Source organism: Vigna umbellata, chromosome 7 (assembly GCF_029865625.1).
Source record: "Vigna umbellata cultivar VRB3 chromosome 7, Vumbellata_1.0, whole genome shotgun sequence".
NCBI lineage: Eukaryota > Viridiplantae > Streptophyta > Magnoliopsida > Fabales > Fabaceae > Vigna > Vigna umbellata.
Genome location: NC_142171.1, coordinates 39493994 through 39515059, shown reverse-complemented (window position 1 = coordinate 39515059; position 21066 = coordinate 39493994). Strand labels below are relative to the sequence as shown.

At 36.0% G+C, this 21066-nt stretch overlaps 1 protein-coding gene and 1 long non-coding RNA gene across 2 annotated transcripts; one reads left to right on the top strand and one right to left on the bottom strand.

Annotated features, from left to right (window-relative positions):
* Positions 1-5834: 5834 nt before the first annotated feature.
* Positions 5835-8111, bottom strand: LOC148195979 (uncharacterized). Its single transcript, XR_015780674.1, has 2 exons — positions 8005-8111; positions 5835-6038 (listed from the first exon to the last, which is right to left on the bottom strand). It is a non-coding gene; the product is annotated as an uncharacterized LOC148195979 (long non-coding RNA).
* A 6774-nt stretch (positions 8112-14885) lies between these two features.
* LOC148195978 (uncharacterized) lies at positions 14886-19256 on the top strand. Its single transcript, XM_088095339.1, has 7 exons — positions 14886-16007; positions 16122-16182; positions 16717-16903; positions 16997-17414; positions 17583-17696; positions 17850-18030; positions 18877-19256. Exons 1-7 carry the CDS (start codon positions 14886-14888, stop codon positions 19254-19256), a joined length of 2463 nt encoding a protein of 820 aa, XP_087951465.1.
* The last annotated feature ends 1810 nt before the right edge of the window (positions 19257-21066 follow it).

The following is a 21066-nucleotide window of genomic DNA, read 5'->3' as shown; positions in this document are numbered from 1 at the left end:
TACCCTAGAACCTTTCATGTAACCAACATAAAGGAACCACCATTTCATAAAGGAACCACCATTTCCCAAAGCAAAAGAACCAAGAAGGTAGGAATACAACCTATGCAGCATGTAAATACAACCCCAAAAATTCATTTTTCTCTTTCCAAAAAAACTAAAAGAAATAAGGCTTTGGAAAGCCATTCACGAGAGCTAAGAGCCTTTTTGGTCTTAGGAGGGTTTGGACTTGAGACCAAGCACACACCTCTTTCATGCACATTCACAACAACCACTAGACCAGGCTCGATCCACTGATATAATAGCGCAAACAATTATACTTAAATACTCTTTCAACATTTTTCAAAAATTAATATAAAACCAATATTAATTTAATTTTCTTCCCTTCTTTAAATATTTCTCAACATTGTTTCACATCACAATTTATTTATTAATACCACAAAATAAAATACTTAAAGTAAGAAATCATTTTATTTATACGGATCTTACAAGTTTTACGACTATTGGTTTTACATTACTCCAACTAACTAGATCGTTTAATTCCATTAAGTTAAACCAATAAGTATTTCAATTCACTTTTGAATATACAAAACAACAAAGGTTTTGAAAAACAAGTACAAATGTTTACTCTCTTGGAGAGGATATATTTCAATGCAATGAGAATTTGAAAACTTGAAAAGATTTTATTTTTCAAAGAGAGCTAGATGATGTAAGTAAGAGAGAAAGTTGACAGCGTGAGAGCAATAAATTTTCTTCATTCTCTTCATGCAATCATCTTTATATAGCCTTTTTTGAAAAAGATTTGTTACTTAGAAGCATTGACTTTCTCGTAGGGTATAGCCTTTTTGTAGAAAGTTAGATGTTATGTTGCTTGTTACAAAGGAAATTGTGATGCTTATACGGATGTGTCAAAGTAGAAAAGCACTAAGGAAACATTTTGACAATGTCTTCCTTATCCCTTAACGTTCTTTTGATTCAATGTCAAACTTTTGAATAAAGTTATGTCTTTAATGATATGATAAAAAGAACACAACACAATGAAAGAGAGATAATAATATTCGTACATGGACTTGAAGTGTTAGAGGTACTTAAGCTTTTAGACATGATATGTGTACTAGCGTTTAACAAAGTCTGATTAGAGTAACGTTTAGAGTTTAGGATAATGTTTACACATATAGTGTTTAACATGTTTATCCTAGATAGTTCATTTCATAGATCTTATTTCCTTAAACAATTTTGTTAAACTTTAAAATAAGATTTACTTAAACAATCTTGTCTTAACACATTTGTTTTTCTTTTCCCGATTTCAATCATAGTGTATCAAATTTTTTCTAAGACAAACATTTCACTTCTTTTAAATATTTTTCTTAGTTGTTTGTTTTTATCATGTAGAATATTGTTTTAATGTTTTATATATAATTATTTTTATTTTCTAACTCATTATCATATAATTTTATCACTACAATTATATAAAAAAATTATTCATTACAACATAATGATTTAATGTCATTGTAATAAATCTTGTTTATCATCATCCAACATATATTGAAGTTCAAACAATGAAATATTTATGTTAAATTTTAATTATTATTAATTTAATATTTGTTCTTTGTGTGATTTTATTCTGGTGTAGTATAATCTTTATTATTATATAAAAAAAGAGATTTCATTAAAATTTAAAAAATGGAAGTAAGGAGACATTTAAAATATTTTAAATTTGATTATATGTTTTCTTTTTTGTAATTTTTTAAAATTATTTTTAAATTTTATCAACTTTGTCTCATTAACTTTGCAAATTTGATAAATATTTTGGGCTCATGAAATTTTATTTATACTCTAATTTCAAATATATATAATTATAATTTCTTTCGAAATATTTGATATTGAAGAAATGATAATACATCCTTTTAATGTTTAATATTTGATAATATTATGTTTTCTTTGCAAGAAATTTTTATTATTTTATAAAATAATTAATTGATATTGAAATAGTAAGAAAAAATGTACGGATACAAGCACAGGTACGAATGTATACCTAGTTACCCAGTGAGGATGAGGATGGAACAAAAAATCCATACTTGTTGGATTTGGGTATGTGGATGAGATTGAATTTTTTTCTTTGGGAATGGGTATGGGATAGTGAAACTCGTCCGCAACTCATCTCATTGCCATCCTTACCAAAATTAGTGATTGAATAAGTGACCGAAATGTATGATAAGTAAATATGATTAATTTTAGTTTATTTTTGTGTAGTTTTGAAAGTCGTTATGCATATGTTTTAAACTGGATTGATTTTACTTAAAACAAGTTCAATCATCAATATTATGTCTTCAAATCATTAGACAGAAAGTTTGCAACTGTGTTATTACTGCTCACAAGATCCAAAACTAGATCAATTGCATTAGGCAAAACACTTAAAGAACCAAAAGTAAACATGATAAAAATATCATCACGTTTGCAACATGTTGTTCACAATTGATCTAACTACTTGGCAAACCCCATAACCAAACTCCAAAACAAAAAGACACGACCTTCAAGAAGGTACACAATCTAGAAAAACACACAACCAACCTCGCCTACCTAAACATACAAAAGTTGCATCCAGATGTATAGTCCAGACATGAACTCTCACTGAGACACCTAACTGTAAACATCCCAAAAAGCATCAACTTCCTTGCCACACCTCAACCATAAACAAAAACCTTATTCTTTTTCATCTGTCAACCAATACGCGAAAACAGATGAAAGGAAAGGCAAAACCAACAACCACACGATGAAACACGCTTCCTTCCCACACAAACTATATATTACAACTAAACCTAAAAAACACCAATACGCAAGACACAAAAATACACAGCACACACCATACTTAACAAAATTTAAAACCCAAACAATTTACATCGTGACAGCTTTATATCACATATATTATCACAATACACCAAAAATACCACTAACAAGAGGGGCCCATAAGATAAAACTAGATGAAATCCAAGGAACTCTTTCAAGAAGAAACACAAAAAGTTACCACAACACCAATAAGATCACGAATAAGACTAAATTGTTGATAAAACCACACTCAACAAGCGAGACACACAAGTACACACCTCCACACATGACAATTTTAAGAGAAAGAAAAAGAAAAATAAAACCCTACCATCAACTATGTCCATACATGGGTAAAAATGTCAATACTTGCAACATTAGGTCGGCGTTCAAAATATTATTATTGGACCAAATAGTTCAACAGACGATAAAATAACCAAAGATATCTCATTAGAGATATTGATAAGCCGTTTATGAGTAACTAAGCGAATCTACAGGTAACTTTGTTTTTATTTGATCTATGAAATACTTATAAATACACTGATAGGGCCAAAGGCCAGGTACGTTCAACTCACACTCTATGAGACTCAAATATTCAACTGTGATAAACAGTTCATTAAACCACTCCTAACTTGAGCGTCAAAGTTCTTTTTGCAGGTACTTCCCCCCATCAAGAGTACAACCGAACGGCCTCTGGAGTCCAACCGAGCGGTATATGCAACTCAAGCATTGGAAAGCAGGAAGATTACGACAGAAAGGTACGTCTTTCGGTCCTACACAAATCCCTACCCAAACATTTTGGCGCCCACCGTGGGGCCTAGCGGCATCCCGCTGATACCGCAAGGAATCAAGACGAGTGCTCGGATCATTACCAGAAACTTTCAGCGAAACAAAAGCTACACAACATGGGTCATCATCTCTACATGAAATATCATCAACAAGATAAGTATTTTTGAAATATGAATATTTCATATGAAAAATAAGAAATTTGCCTAAATATTATTTTATAGCATTATTTGAGTCTTATGATAAACTACAGTAAAACCTAAATATCTAATTGATAGTAGATATTATAATAACTATTTTATATAGATATTAAAGATATTAAATAGCGGCTTTGATGTCTTATTTATTATATATAATATAATATATAACTATAAATATAGTTATCTAATTGTTGTAACCGAAACAAAAACAAAAAAATTCAAAAACAAAGCCTAAGAGATGGTTGGTATTGACACGAGTTGCCTTTAATTAATAGGTTGTGTAGAGCTAGTGGGTTGATCACAAGTTCTTATAAGGGAATGTTTGGGTGGTCATGGTATTGCTTGTTATAGTCTTACTATTTGCTTATGTTATTTGATGTGATAGGATTGTGGTGAGAACTTAACATTTGAGATATAAGTGTTGTATTGGTGTTTTGCTGTTTAATTTGTTAGCTCACCCATACTTGTTTTTTTGTGGTGGTTTGTTGTTACTGCGATGGAACAAATGTGAATGTACACTACAGGAAAAGCGTTATTTTTCAAAGGAATAATATTGACGGCCTTTGGGGCCTTCGGTAAAGTTGACTTACCGAAGGATGTACCGACGGTCATGTAAGTGGTTGATTACCGAAGGCTTTTTAAGTTTACCGAAGGCTCCATAGGCTGTCGGTATATTGATCCACCTAATGAAATGAAAATTTGGGATTTCCCTCTCTGTTCTCCCAATTTTTGTTTTCGCAGAACCTCTCCCCCAAATTTTTCTCTCTCACTTCAGAACTGCAGGTTAACCCCTTTCTTACTGCAATTGGTGTGTCGACGTTAGGATAGTGACGGTAAGGAGGATGGTGGTTGACGAAATTAATTGTTCCGAGGGGGCTGGTCGAGGGTGGTGGTTGGTGTTGCGACGTGACGACGGTGTTCTGGCGACCTCACCACGGTGTGCTCTGAAGTTAAAGGAACTTGGTCGACGGACTTCGTTGGAGGGGCCACTATGGGCTTTTGTCGCTGTCGTGCTCTACAAAGGTTGCCATCGTCTAGGGCTATCTTGGTTGAGGTAAGTTGTACGTTTAAAAATTCGTTCTGAGTTTAATTGCTCTTCAATCTGTTTGATGTTCTTGTGGCAGCACTGTGTGATGTTGTTTGTTCGAGAAAGTTTTTTATTTTGTAATTGAAATGAGGGGCAAGGCATTGGCCTGCCAGTGAGAAGGTTCAAATAACCTTAGCCGAAGTTTAGGGAAAATAAAAGCAACCGGTGAAGATTGAGTAGGTGAAGATTATAACTTAGTGGTTTGTACTAATTTTTCTTATGAACAAGTGGGTTACACTTCACCAGCACACCAATCGTCCAAGACAAAGCTCAAATGCTAACACAAACACCCCATTGCTCCCAAGTCAATCTCTCAGTATTGGCTATCTTTTTCAGAAACTCAACCTTCACTAGCTGAAGAACAATAATTAGGCTCACAATTACAATGAACAACCTATTCTTACCAACTCCCTTAAATATGTTCGTGTTCTCTAGTTCCCTTGCATTTAACTCATTGAACACTTGGCAGAGGACAAAAGAATTGAAGATAATCGTGTTCTTCACCTTCTCAATAACATGAAAGATTGATCTTCCCCTCAATTCTAAAACCAGTTGTACCATAACCTGGTACAATGCCTGTGAAATCAGGTTCCTCCACATAAGTGTAGTTATCAGTGGCTCAACTCTACCTCTACAGGTGGCATCTTCATGAGATCATTAGTAGGTTCCTCGGTGGCTAAAGCCAAAGCTCTCCTTTTCCACTTCAGTGCCTTCTACTCCCTTGGAAAGTCCAATATCTACATCTTTTAGAGCAGGTGCGTCATTTGTGGCATCACCTATGATTGGCACCACATTACCCTTCTGCTTTAAACATTGAACCATCAGAAGCTTGTTAAATGGAGATGATCTTGCCATGACCCTTGTAACACCCCGATTTAGGCGTTACAATTTATTTTCCACAAAAATACATATATAATTTTTCTTTAACAATTTTCAACACCAACAAAATATTAAGTGCTTTATTACAACACAAGTCTTCTAAAATAAAATTTCACACAGTTCATAAACTTCTGAAATTTAAAATTCCACACAGTTTGAAATTTCAAACATATTTATTTAGAAATTCCCCATGTCTCTTTTTCCCCACAGATCTCTCATCTTCTAAGCAAGTCCAGAACCATCTGCTAATTCATCTGAAATAGTTTCTGCTCCCGTATAATATCACACATTATACGATCATTGCATTCACATACACAAACACAAACAATAAGGTGAGCTAATCGATTCAAGAAATATACATCATCCACAATCTTACTAACATCACAAGTGTGGCAATCAGTCCAATACATGCATCTCAAACATACTAAAAAAAAAACAACTATTACACTGATACTTTATAATATTTCTCCAGTCAAAATCATTAGTTGATTTACTAGAGTTAATACAACATATTATTAATCTGCCTACTTACCAAAGCACAACAGTCAACAATCCTTCTGTCTACTTACCAAAGTAGTATAACCATGATATACTGATTACTTACCAAAGTAATCTAACAAGGTGATTTTTTATTATCTACTTACCAAAGTAGTACAACAAAGTGATATTGTCTACTTACCAAAGTAGCACAATAAGGTGATATCGTCTACTTACCAAAGTAGCACAACATGGTAATATTGTCTACTTACCAAAGTAGTACAATGAGGTGATATTGTCTACTTAACAAAGTAGCACAATAAGGTGATATTGTCTACTTACCAAAGTAGCACAACAAGGTAATATTCAGCCTACTTACCAAAGTAGTACGGTTTATATTAAATTCACCTCTCATTTTCCCACCTACTTACCAAAGTAGTGTCCGGCTTCAAACCTTTCCCCTCTTGACTTACCAAAGTCGTAGGAAAATAAATAAAAATTCAGATTTACAATTATGGCAATAATGCCTATACTACCCATCCAAATTTACCATCAACTTATTTACAATTCATGATTTAACTCAAATAATTATTACAACTCAGAATGTTCAATATAATTAAATTTTATAATATAGATTATATTATATTACTCATCCTCCAATCTCCAAAATACAACTACACATACAATTTAAGAATATAGTTATCCAAGTTTTTACCCAATACAAATAAATTTACTATTTCGTGAAAAGATTATTCTTCACTCATATCATTAATTACAGATCTGAACCAATCAAACTAATAACCAGCATGTTTAACTCATACGGTAAAAGTTTTAGTCCAATCCAATGGTTAATGAGGCGGAAATCATAATTTTTGTGTAAATGATCCAAAAACATAAATTAAGCAATATTAAGATCCCTGAGAAAATACGAAATTAATATCTCTAAATCTGTATCTCCGATCTAAACACCGAACGGTCACAGTATGTCACTATCTTTTAGGAACAACATATTAAAATTTCAGGGTAATCCAACGGTTAACTAGGTAGATATGGAGGTTTTACCGAGGTAACTCAGAGACAGAAATTTAAGTGGTTCACGGTTAAACTCAAAATGCGGAATGAATTCCTCTAAGCACAGACATCTAATTCCAAATCTGAACAGTCAAGATCACTTAATATGTCTTATGAACTACATACTAAAGTTTGGGCTCAATCTAACGGTAAATGAAATATATATGAAATTTTTACCATGATAACTTAAGAACAGAATTACAGTATTCATCCGATTGTTTCAACCTTTCAAAATTTCTTTCTCTAAACATAGATCTTCAATTACAAATCCGATCGGTCAAATTGTAGTAATATGTCCTAAGAATCATATATCAAATTTTGAGGTTGATCTAACGGTTAAATAGGTTAGAATCTATATTTTACCGAGACAACTCAGTAACAGAACTGCAGGGGTAACTAATTTACTCAAACATGCAGGATTTATTTCTCCGACTACAGACTTCTATTTTCAAATCCGAACGGTCAAGGTGTAGTAATAGGTCTTAGGATTCACATATTAAAGTTTTAGCTAAATCCAACGGTGAAAATAATTAATAGAAATTTTTCACCACAGTAACTCGAAAATAAGAAATTATAATCGTGAAAACCAAATTTACACAAGTCAATAGATAGCTACCATTACCAAAATTTAACATATTCATACTCATATTCATGATCATAACAAGAAAGGATTAGCTCCCCTACCTCTTTTCCAATGAAGATTTTCCAACTCTTGGTGCTTTAAATCTCAAGCTTCCTCCTTTGCTTACTTCCAACAACAATCTCTCCTAAGTTTTAGTTTGTGTTCTTTTTGTTTTATTAAGGTAAGAAACCATGTATTTAACCTTGAAAATCAGCAGCCTACCTTAGTGTTTGATGGTTCCTACCACAAAGAAACCACTCCCCCTTAGTCTATGCTTAATGATTACCGCACCATCATTTCTACTTTTGTAAGTTTGTCCTATTTGGTTTCATTGGGTAGAAGTTTTGAGTGGAGTCAACATTTCAAAGTTGTTAGGTGAAAAGAAATGAATCATGAGTGTGTGGGAAAAAGAAGATAAAGTCTCATTATGGAAGAGAGAAAATTAATATGGTATATTTTCATTACTCAAAATAATGAGTATTTTTACTATAGAAAACTCATATACTATATGTATATTCTAACTTGACAAAATATTGATATATATACCCTAGCTATACAATAGATTAAAATAAAATATTAAAATCATATATTCAATATTTTAACATCATATTATTATCATATAACAATAAATTTTTATTAATTAAGCAACAAAATGAAATAACACATCTTATCACAATTAATTTGGGTCTAACAACTTTCACTATACATTTTTCACACCATAATTAATTATTCAAAACCACAACATATAAAAATTATTTTTATTTTTCTGTGGGTCTTACAACCCTGATTCTGTTAATATTATCCATTCTTTCCTCATGTACTGAGATTGTAAAGTATTTCAGAATCAAGAGTGTTATAAAATGAATAAAATTCTTTCCTTTTAAAAGAATTTAAGAAACCAAAGTGGTTACTAACTAAGATAATTGATTTTGTACTTTTTATTTGTCATTAATTATATCAATTGTATGGCTGCAAAACTTATGTTATTTTTAATTATTTAAAAGTGTTTATTACAAATGAAGTTTGATATTGATTGAATGATTTAAAAGTGTTGTTGAAGGAGGGTGGTTTGGGTGGTGGAGGAAGCAGAGTCTGGATTGTGGAAGGAGTAGCAGTGTGAAAAGGGTGAGTTTAGTGTGTGGAAGTGGGGGACAAAGGGAACAAAGGGTGTTAATTTATAGAGGAAAAAACACAGAAGAGAGAGAGGAAGAGCATAGAGTCACACAGACACACAAAGGATAAAAATAAAAACATAAATAAATAAGAAAAAGAGAGAGAGTGGGGGGGGGGGGACGTGCCCCTCTACCTTTCATTTTGCTTTTCTATTTTTTTAAGGTACGTTATTTCTTCTTTGAACACTGAAACGTTGGTCAGGATTCACATTTGCCACCAACTATAGTTTGACATGATTGGTACATATATATTTATTCTAGATTACATACAAGTATGTTTAGATATCACTCTTGAATTTTATGTCCAATTGAACAGAAACAAATACATGGCAATTTGGTAAGAAAGTAATCTTGTTTAAGACAGAAGAAAACAAGGAAAAACGTGTATGGGGAGGGTAGAGTGGGAATAAAAGTGGTTGTAATGGGAGAGAAGAGGAGAGGAACAATAATGGGGGCTTTGAGTTTAGGGTCTGGAAAATGATTATGGAGTAGGCCGTCCCAAGATAATTAATGATGGTTTGGATTGGGTCCAAAACCAGCATCAACACCCTTCCTTACCCACTCACCCCTATCATGAATTACTCTTGTTTTATTTATGCTTTGGTTGTTCTATTTTGAGGTCTCCATAATTTAGAGTTATGTTTGTGTAATTTTCATGTTTTGGGAAGTGTTGGCAGTAATCATTGTTCTTGCCGTAATGATGAGAAATGATATGAGTGAGATGTCCAAAACCAAATTCAGCTGCCTTAGCTCATGTGTTAATTTGCATGCTTTGTTTTTATATGGTTGAGAGAGTGCTTTAACTTTTCAACAAAGTAAATGTGAAATGATTAAAAAGGTTCCAGAAAAGGTCAAAAAATAAAAGGATGGAGGGGTGTTAAGCATTGTCATTATACTAAAGCAGGATTGTTTTAGTGACAAGGGATTTACCGAGGGCTCATTGGTCGTCGATAAGCCGTCTGTAAATACCCTTTTCCGACGGCTTTTGGCTTTTTCCGAGGGCTTTTGGCCTTCGGTAATGCCCTTCTTTTTTGTAGTGGTAGGGGCTTATGGATCTGAGTTGGCTACGTGAGAAGGGAATTAGCTATGGGGATTTGAAGAAAAAAAGTTTCATGGTTGTATGTTTTAATCAGTGTATTTAACACTTTATATTACTTTGGATTATGACAAAACTTTTGACTATGAAGGTTATTTGTAATAATTAAATTTTAGGCTTAATACCCTATGAAGGTTAAATCCGTACAAACAGCGTTAATAGAAGAGAGAGAAAAATAATTAACACCGTTTGTACGGATTTAACGGAAGAGATTTCATTGATATAAATTTTATTAAGTAAGGACGTAATTGACGCACTTTTTAAAGGATGGACTAATTTGACATTGTCGAGCGAAACTGGGAACAAAATAGGGTATTAAGCCTAAATTTTACTTCACAATTTTATTTAAGTTGTTTTCGAAAATTCTTATTTGTTATGCTTAAGTGGCTCTCAAAATTGAGGCATTACATATCAAACTTCTTTGACATTAGTTGATTCTTCGTAGTGGAAGAATATTGAAGATTCATTTCTAGAATTTTAGTGTATGTAAAGCTAAGAAACTTGAGAATTGGATTACATATATATGACATTAATTCTTAAGGTAACTTATGTAGTAAACATAGTTCATGTCTAATTTTATTCATGTCTAATTTTATTCATGTCTAATTTTATTCATCATTTATAGTCTGTCTCATTGGTTATGCATGAAGAGAAAATATAGTTATCTATGATTCTTTCATGATCCCAATAATCAAGAAATGATATATGTCTAACTCAATCCCTTGATTGATGATATAAAGGTTGTTGCGTGAAACATGATTCGATGTCTTTGACATATGTTGTGTGAAGATAATTTTAAGTTGCATGCATTTTGCACAATAAATTAATTTTCAATATATGAAAACTTGAGTGATTATAATAGAAGAATAGTTACGCATTATGAAAAAGCATCAGCAAAAGACTATGTACAATCAATATTACAAATTTTTTATTTGTAGTTATCAATATCATATGTTAAACAAAATATTTAATGGATGTCACGATAATAAAGTTGCACTAACATCACACAATTGTAAGAAATTATATAAATAAATAAAAAACATTAACCATATATTTAAAAAAACACAACAGAAGTTCATTAAAAACTACATTTGGAAGAAACAATCCATTTTTCTTTAATCTTCTTTATTAGAAGATAAAAAAGGTATTCCTTTAATATTCTCTTCGTTTATTTGGACTCACTGTCTAATTGTAAGTTTGATTCAATCTTTCTTAAACATTAAAGATTGTAAAGAGAATTTTCCCTTCAAATCTATAAATGTATTAATTGAATTATTAAAAATTAAATTAAATATAAAAATTATTTAAAAATATATTTCCATCTTTTGTTTATTAATGTTTTGTAAAATTAGTTTTTCGTTAAAAATTGTTTAACTTGTAGTTTCTCCGTTTAAGTCATCTTGTATTATGAGATGATATGTTGCATTTCACTATATCCTCAACCATTTATTAATCTAAGAATATATCGATATACCATATGGATTTGTAAAAACATGTCATCCCACTTAAAAATAAAACTATCATTTTTAAAACGAAAAATAAATTTATTTTAAATTATATTATATATTTTAAAAAATAGAGTAGATGAAAATTAAGTTTTATATTTAAAAATTAAAACATCCACACTATCCACAAAATATAATGAATAAAAAAACATGTTACGTCAAAAAATTCTCAAGTAAATAGTTAATTCAGTACCATAAATATTGAAATATTTTATTTTTAGTATAATAATAATAAAATTACAATCTTAATAAAAAACTTTAATTCTACTAATTTTGTTTAAATTTCATTATTAATCAAGATAATTGAACATATAGTTTGTTTTTAATAACTATTACATATGTTTAATAAAAGATAAATTACTATTAATATATAAATAATTTTTTATTTTAAATTTACAAAGGACAAAAACAATTCTAAAGATTAATTGTGCATTAATAGTAATTATTCCTATAGTACATGTAAGACCTTGGAAATTTAACACTGCAAACCATCTGTCAAATCATAATTAATACACCACACGTCACTTGTTCAAAGTAATTAAAACGCATCCAAACCCCTCTGCGCTAAACCCAGGTGTCGAGTATGGAAGGTTCGAAAATCAGTAAGTGGGATGCAGGTGTCAGCAGGAGAACGGACGTTGGTTTTTAAACAAAACTGATTTTTCTGAAGTCCGCGTCACTCTCTGCATGCACTCATCTTCTCCAAAGACCCTGATCTTTCGAATTCTCCTTCTTCTCTCTAGAACAATCCCATCTTCTCTCTACTGTAACTCACCACCCTCTTCTCCGATCAACTTTCAGAAACCGTAGGAGCGTTCTCTGAGCTGTGAGCTACAAGTTGAACCGAACAGTTTCAGAAGCTGAAACTGGTAAGTTTCTCCCTTAGTAGTTCGTTCTTAGGTTTCCTGAAAAACTAAGTTTTGGCTGCATGCTAGTGTGTAGTCTAAGTACCTCAACTTTCTTGTAGATAGATTTGATTGGAAGAGTTAAGTGACTGTTAAGGGGGAAAACGTTAGCTGGTCGAGCCACACTTCTTACGTATAGAACGATTCAGTCTCAAATCCGGGTAAGGGAAGCTTATTTGATTTAATTGATACTGTATGTTTTATGAACGTCCGATATTGACTGAATGTATGAGATAAATGCTGATTGATTATGTATGAACGATCGCTGTTATAATGAATGAATATGGTATGCGTTGGTTGATATGTATGCTGATGGTTGATAAGTATGAATGATTAATGTGAATCATATAAAGTTTGTAAATTGATATTGAGATGAAGTTATAAAGTATGAGATGATATGTTGAAACTTGAGATTTGAAATAGATGAAAATCTGAAATATGAAATCCTCACTATGATAATATACGTTCGTTATCGTACGGTCTTATACCGTTCGGTTTTCTAGTAAAATGCCTAAAAAGGAACTATTTCATTTTGAAAGAATTCTGATCGAGAACGAACGTCCTGTGAAATACTAGGTTTGAGCGATCGGCTTAGCCTAGTGGTACCCGTATATCTAAAATTAAATAATAATACATTATACCTTTATACTTTAAAATTAGTAACGCTCGGTCATCTTCCTAGCGTTTGTCCTAAGTAGTGCTCGGTCTTATACCTAGCGCTCGTATTATTGTGTGATCAACCTTGAAAAAAATAACGTTCGTCTAACTGTAATAATATTTCCCTTTTTCTTCACGTTCGGTCATTTACTGGCATTGGTCTACCGTATGTGATTTACTTCAAAGATCGTTCTTAATATTCTTGGCTCTCCTTCTTAAGTTGGATTCGGTATAAGGTCTCTATAATGAAATTTGTTTAAGTACCAGTGTAAACCCAAACGAGTCAGTTCATTTAACTGACCCGAGTAGAAAATAACGTCCGTTACAGTTTTCTTAGTTCATTCAGTCCATTTTCTTATCGTCCGTCCTCGTTCTTCAGAGGGATGAACGTTCGTTATTTTATGCCTTTTTAAACTAAAGATGAAAATGATAAGGAAGTATAAGATTTTAAAGGGTGAACATGATATGGAATGATTATACGATTATGGATTTTGGACGAGCGTTCCAGGGAGGAACGACTCATATATATTGAATATTGGATTTGGTAAAGTATGACTGTGGTTATGCTAATGCTGGCAGTCCATCCTGATGTTCCGTGAGTACTCATCCTCACGTAGAGGGGGTAGGTCATGTGTGGGAACGGCAGGAAGTCCTAGTCCTTAGGGGTACTTTGGATAGGGCTAACCTCGAGTGGCAGCTATTGAGTGTATCCCAGTTACTACATCACTCGGATGCAAGGACGCCTGTAACTACACAGATTCATACAGTCCGGACGGTCTGTCTAGTAATATAATTCGTATGATGTTATATGTTGAACTATATGTTTGTGTGGATTGAAATGTTTATTTTATATGTTGATGTATGGATTAAATTACATAAGCTTACCCTTTCGTTTTTCCTTGTGTTGTCTGTTGTCTTTGTACGTTCGTCCTGTCGTTGCAATGATCATCCGTGTGGATGTGAGCAGAAGGCGAGGCTACTTTGGAGGACGTTATTGAAGAAGAGAACCTAGTAGACGTGGAGGTTAAAGCTGAACCCTAGAGCGTTCGTTCATTTTAGAGTTTAGTTGTTTTAGTTTTTGAACGTTCGGTTAGTTAATTTTGTAAAACCGTTCGTTCTGAATTTCTAGTAGTACTGAATTACTGTATGGAATTTTGTAATTAAGCCTTTTGACTTTTGAACCTTGAGTCTAGTGTTAGACTGCATTGTTTAACTGTTTAATGTAATTAATTCTATTATATGGTGATTACTGTATTTTGGGATGTTACATTAGTGGTATCAGAGCAGTTTTGTTCTTTTAAGGACACTGTACGTTATGAGTGTACTATGTTTTTGCTGTGTGCTTAATGTGTGTTTAATGAGTTATTTTTCAACTCTTTGAACATGACTAACGCTCGTTTTTCTCTGTTTCCCAGAGGACAAATGGCACCTAGACTCCCTGCTCCACCACAGCCCAATGAACCTGATGTGCCCAACAACACTAGGTTGTTGGAATCGGTGATAGATAGGCTATAACAACAGAACGCTACACTAATGGAACAGAACGCAGCTGCCCTACAGAGTTTGGAGGCCGCTCGCGCCAACTCTGAAGCTGCACAGAGGTAACTGATGGAGATTATTGCAGCCACTAGGAATACATCGGGAGCGTCCTCTTCTAACGCTACCCATCAGGCTGAGTGGAGCTTGGAAAGCTTCCTTCAACATCACCCAACTAAGTTTAGTGGAAAGTGCCTCCCTGATGAGGCAGATCAGTGGCTAAGAGACATCGAGAGGATTTTCAACGCCAAGAGATGCCCGGATGAGAACAGGTTGGCATTCACAGAATACCTACTAACTGGAGAAGCAAGCCACTGGTGGGCGAGCATGAGAGCTATCCTGACGGACGCCCAAAATCCCATCACATGGGAAGTATTTCGGAGCAAGTTTTATGAAGAGTACTTCCTAGACAACGTCCGCTTTGCCAAGGAAGTGGAGTTTCTGCAGCTGGTTCAAGGTGGGATGTCCGTTTCTGAATACACCAACAAGTTCAAACACCTTGTCAGATTCAATACGATGGCCACCAGTGAAAAGTGGCAGTGTAGGAAGTTTGAGAACGGTCTGCGGAGTGATCTGAAGGTTTTGATTTCCAGCTTATGCATCCGGTCGTTTCCTGCTATGGTTGAGAGGGCCAAGGTATTAGAGAAGAATATGGCAGAAGCAGAACGACAGAAGAAGCAACAACAGGTGATTAGGGGACCGATCGTGTCCAGGGGCAGTGTTAATCAGAGGAGAACCCCTTACGTTCGTCGCAATCAACCATCTAATGCAAGCGGGTCTCAAGCATTGATTCCTGCCGGACAGTTTGGGCAGCACGGAAACGTTACTTGTTTCCAGTGTGGAGGACCACACTATCGTTCTTCATGTCCTCAGCTGGTGGAAGGAAAACACTGCACCCGTTGTGGACGGAATGGGCACTTGGAGAACGAGTGCAACATGGGTGGACGTGCAGTGATGATGCCACCAAATGCTGGAAGGAATCAACCGAGAGGTGGCATAACTCAAGCAGTGGGACGAGTGTATGCTATAACTGGAGCGGAAGCAGCAAGCTCAGGTAATCTTATCACTGGTGAATGCTTGCTGTATGGAATATCATGTCGTGTGCTGTTTGATTATGGGGCGACTCACTCCTTCATCTTGAAGGCGTGTGTTGAAAAATTGGGAATAATTGAGAGGGAGATGCAGTTCGACTTGGTGGTGTCAACCCCAGCGGCTGGAGAGATTAGGACGTCTACTGTATGCATTAGATGTCCTATTGTGGTTGAGGGGCGTAGTTATAAGGTGAACTTGATCTGTTTACCTTTGAAGGAATTAGAAGTGATTTTAGGAATGGATTGGTTGGCTATCAATCGCATTCTCATAGACTGTGGTAAGAAGGTTTTAATTTTTCTGGATGAAGAAGAGGAAGAATTATCAGTAACGCTCGGCCAACTGAAAGAAGACATTATGGAAGGCGTCAGCTGTTTCCTGATTATGACGCACGCAGACAAAGAGATGGGAGAAGTGAACTTAGAACGATCGTGCAACAGTAATAGTAACGTATGATCGGTTGTGGATGAATTCCCGGATGTCTTTCCGGAAGAAATACCTGGATTTCCCCCTCCTCGTGAAGTTGAATTCACCATTGATTTGGTGACGACGGCAGCACCTATCTCTGTTCAACCATATAGGATGTTACCAGCTGAATTGGTTGAACTCAAAGCGTAGATTGAAGAATTGATGGATAAGCAATTCATCAGACCGAGCGTATCACCCTGGGGAGCGCCGGTTCTTTTGGTGAAGAAGAAAGATGGCAGCTCTCGGTTGTGTATAGATTACAGGCAATTAAATAAGCTGACCATCAAGAACAAGTACCCATTGCCAAGGATAGATGATTTGTTGGATCAACTGCATGGGGCCACAGTGTTCTCAAAAATTGATTTGCGATCTGGATATCACCAAATCAAAGTTAAGGAGGAAGACATCCAGAAGACTGCCTTCAGATCTCGTTACGGACACTATGAGTACGTGGTGATGCCATTTGGAGTAACGAACGCCCCAGCAGTGTTCATGGAATATATGAATCGCATCTTCAGGCCGTACTTCGACAAGTTTGTGGTCGTCTTCATAGATGATATTCTCATCTACTCCAAGACCCAGAACGAACATGAAGAACACTTGAGAATTGTACTTGGCGTACTGAGGGAGAAGGAGTTGTACGCCAAGTTATCAAAATGTGAGTTCTGGATGAAGGAAGTTCAGTTTTTGGGGCACGTGGTATCGGCTGGAGGTATCTCGGTAGACCCAGCTAAGGTACGAGCGGTTTTGGAATGGGAGAGTCCCCGTTCGGTCACTGAGGTTCGTAGCTTTGTGGGGCTTGCGGGCTACTACAGACGTTTTATTGAAGGATTTGCTAAGATAGTGGCTCCGCTAACTCAGTTGACCCGGAAAGATCAGCCGTTTGCATGGACCGATCGGTGTGAAGCGAGCTTCCAGGAGTTGAAAGTGAAATTGACGAGCGCTCCAGTTTTGATTATTCCAGACACAGCCAAACCGTTCGACGTATACTGCGATGCTTCTCACCAAGGTTTGGGTTGTGTGCTGATGCAAGAGAAGCGAGCGGTAGCGTACGCGTCTCGTCAATTGAAGATTCACGAGAGAAATTATCCAACGCACGACCTGGAATTGGCAGCGGTCGTTTTCGCACTGAAGATTTGGAGGCATTACTTGTACGGATCCACATTCCAAGTCTTTAGTGACCACAAGAGCCTCAAGTACTTATTTGATCAGAAGGAGTTGAACATGAGGCAGCGGCGTTGGTTAGAGTTCTTAAAAGATTATGAGTTTGAATTGCTGTATCATCCTGGGAAGGCTAATGTAGTAGCGGACGCCCTAAGCAGGAAGGTAGTTCATGTCTCGGTTATGATGGTGAAGGAACTCAGTTTGGTTGAGAGCTTTAGAGATCTAAGGTTGCAGTTCGAATTGGAACCGAACAGCATCAAATGCTGTAACCTTAGACTATCTAGCAATGTCTTTGACTGGATCAAAATGAAGCAGCGAGAAGACGAAGAACTGGTGAGGATTTTGAGTACGCTCGGTTTGGATCAAGCTAAAGGATTCAATACTGGAACGGACGGTCTATTACGTTATATGGGTAGGACGTGCGTTCCAAACGATGGAGATCTGAAGCAGATTGTTTTGGAGGAAGGGCATCACAGTCGTCTTAACATACACCCTGGTATGACTAAGATGTATCAAGACCTCCGACAATCATTCTGGTGGCCTGGAATGAAGAATGATGTCTCTCGTTTTGTGGCATCATGTCTGACTTGTCAACGAGCGAAGGCTGAACACCAGAGACCAGGCGGTTTGCTTCAGCAGTTGGAGATTCCTGAATGGAAGTGGGACAACATTTCCATGGATTTCGTGACCCACCTACCACGCACGGTCAGAAAGCATGATTCAATATGGGTGATTGTGGATCGGCTAACGAAGAGCGCCCACTTCTTGGCAGTCAATCTGAAGATGTCGATGACAAATTTAGCCCAGCTTTATATCAAGGAAATCGTTCGTTTGCATGGAGTCCCTTCGAGCATCATTTCTGACCGAGACACGAGATTCACATCTCGGTTTTGGCAATCTTTGCAAGGTGAATTGGGAAGCAAGTTGCAGATGAGTTCAGCTTATCATCCTCAAACGGACGGCCAGTCTGAGAGGACAATCCAGACGCTTGAAGATTTACTGAGGACGTGCGTCCTAGATCACTTAGGCGCTTGGGATGAAGTCTTACCGCTAGTGGAATTCACTTACAACAACAGCTTTCAGTCTAGCATCAGAATTGCGCCGTTTGAAGCTCTCTATGGTAGGAAGTGCCGAACGCCACTTTGTTGGTTCCAAGAAGGAGAAAACGTGTTAACTAGACCCGAACTTATCCAGCAAACGACCGAGAAGGTGAGGCTAATACAAGAGAGGTTGAAGACGTCACTTAGCAGGCAGAAGTCCTATGCAGATAAAAGAAGAAGGCCTTTGGAGTTCGCTGCAGGAGATCATGTTTTTCTTCGACTCAACCCGATCACTGGAGTAGGCAGAGCCGTTCGTCCAAAGAAGCTATCCCCCAAGTTCGTCGGACCGTACCAAATTATGAGAAAGATCGGACTAGTGGCATATGAGCTGGCTTTACCACCTCAACTGTCGAACCTTCACCCAGTCTTCCACGTTTCCCAACTCCGGAAGTACATAGCCAACCCTTCTCATATATTGGAGTTGGAAGACGTTCAACTTCGCCAAGACCGAACGTTGGAGTTGCAACCAGTTCGTGTGGAAGACAGCCGCACCAAGTACTACAAAGGAAAAGACGTTCGCCTAGTGAAGATGGTGTGGGACGCAAAGACTGGTGACTCAACGTGGGAAGTGGAGAATGCTATGAAGGACTTGTACCCCCACTTATTTCCGGGTAAGTCTTAATTTTCGAGGGCGAAAATTTTTGTAGTTAGGGGGAATGTAAGACCTTGGAAATTTAACACTGCAAACCATCTGTCAAATCATAATTAATACACCACACGTCACTTGCTCAAAGTAATTAAAACGCACCCAAACCCCTCTGCGCTAATGCCAGGTGTCGAGTATGGAAGGTTCGAAAATTAGTAAGTGGGATGCAGGTGTCAGCAGGAGAACGGACGTTGGTTTTTAAACAAAACTGATTTTTCTGAAGTCCGCGTCAGTCTCTGCATGCACTCATCTTCTCCAAAGACCCTGATCTTTCGAATTCTCCTTCTTCTCTCTAGAACAATCCCATCTTCTCTCTACTGTAACTCACCACCCTCTTCTCCGATCAACTTTCAGAAACCGTAGGAGCGTTCTCTGAGCTGTGAGCTACAAGTTGGACCGAACAGTTTCAGAAGCTGAAACTGGTAAGTTTCTCCCTTAGTAGTTCGTTCTTAGGTTTCCTGAAAAACTAAGTTTTGGCTGCATGCTAGTGTGTAGTCTAAGTACCTCAACTTTCTTGTAGATAGATTTGATTGGAAGAGTTAAGTGACTGTTAAAGGGGAAAACGTTAGCTGGTCGAGCCACACTTCTTACGTATATAACGATTCAGTCTCAAATCCGGGTAAGGGAAGCTTATTTGATTTAATTGATACTGTATGTTTTATGAACGTCCGATATTGACTGAATGTATGAGATAAATGCTGATTGATTATGTATGAACGATTGCTGTTATAATGAATGAATATGGTATGCGTTGGTTGATATGTATGCTGATGGTTGATAAGTATGAATGATTAATGTGAATCATATAAAGTTTGTAAATTAATATTGAGATGAAGTTATAAAGTATGAGATGATATGTTGAAACTTGAGATTTGAAATAGATGAAAATCTGAAATATGAAATCCTCACTATGATAATATACGTTCGTTATCGTACGGTCTTATACCGTTCGGTTTTCTAGTAAAATGCCTAAAAAGGAACTATTTCATTTGGAAAGAATTCTGATCGAGAACGAACGTCCTGTGAAATACTAGGTTTGAGCGATCGGCTTAGCCTAGTGGTACCCATATATCTAAAATTAAATAATAATACATTATACCTTTATACTTTAAAATTAGTAACGCTCGGTCATCTACCTGGCGTTCGTCCTAAGTAGTGCTCGGTCTTATACCTAGCGCTCGTATTATTGTGTGATCAACCTTGAAAAAAATAACGTTCGTCTAACTGTAATAATATTTCCCTTTTTCTTCACGTTCGGTTATTTACTAGCATTGGTCTACCGTATGTGATTTACTTCAAAGATCGTTCTTAATATTCTTGGTTCTCCTTCTTAAGTTGGATTCGGTATAAGGTCTCTATAATGAAATTTGTTTAAGTACCAGTGTAAACCCAAACGAGTCAGTTCATTTAACTGACCCGAGTAGAAAATAACGTCCGTTACAGTTTTCTTAGTTCATTCAGTCCATTTTCTTATCGTCCGTCCTCGTTCTTCAGAGGGATGAACGTTCGTTATTTTATGCCTTTTTAAACTAAAGATGAAAATGATAAGGAAGTATAAGATTTTAAAGGGTGAACATGATATGGAATGATTATACGATTATGGATTTTGGACGAGCGTTCCAGGGAGGAACGACTCATATATATTGAATATTGGATTTGGTAAAGTATGACTGTGGTTATGCTAATGCTGGCAGTCCATCCTGATGTTCCGTGAGTACTCATCGTCACGTAGAGGGGGTAGGTCATGTGTGGGAACGGCAAGAGGTCCTAGTCCTTAGGGGTACTT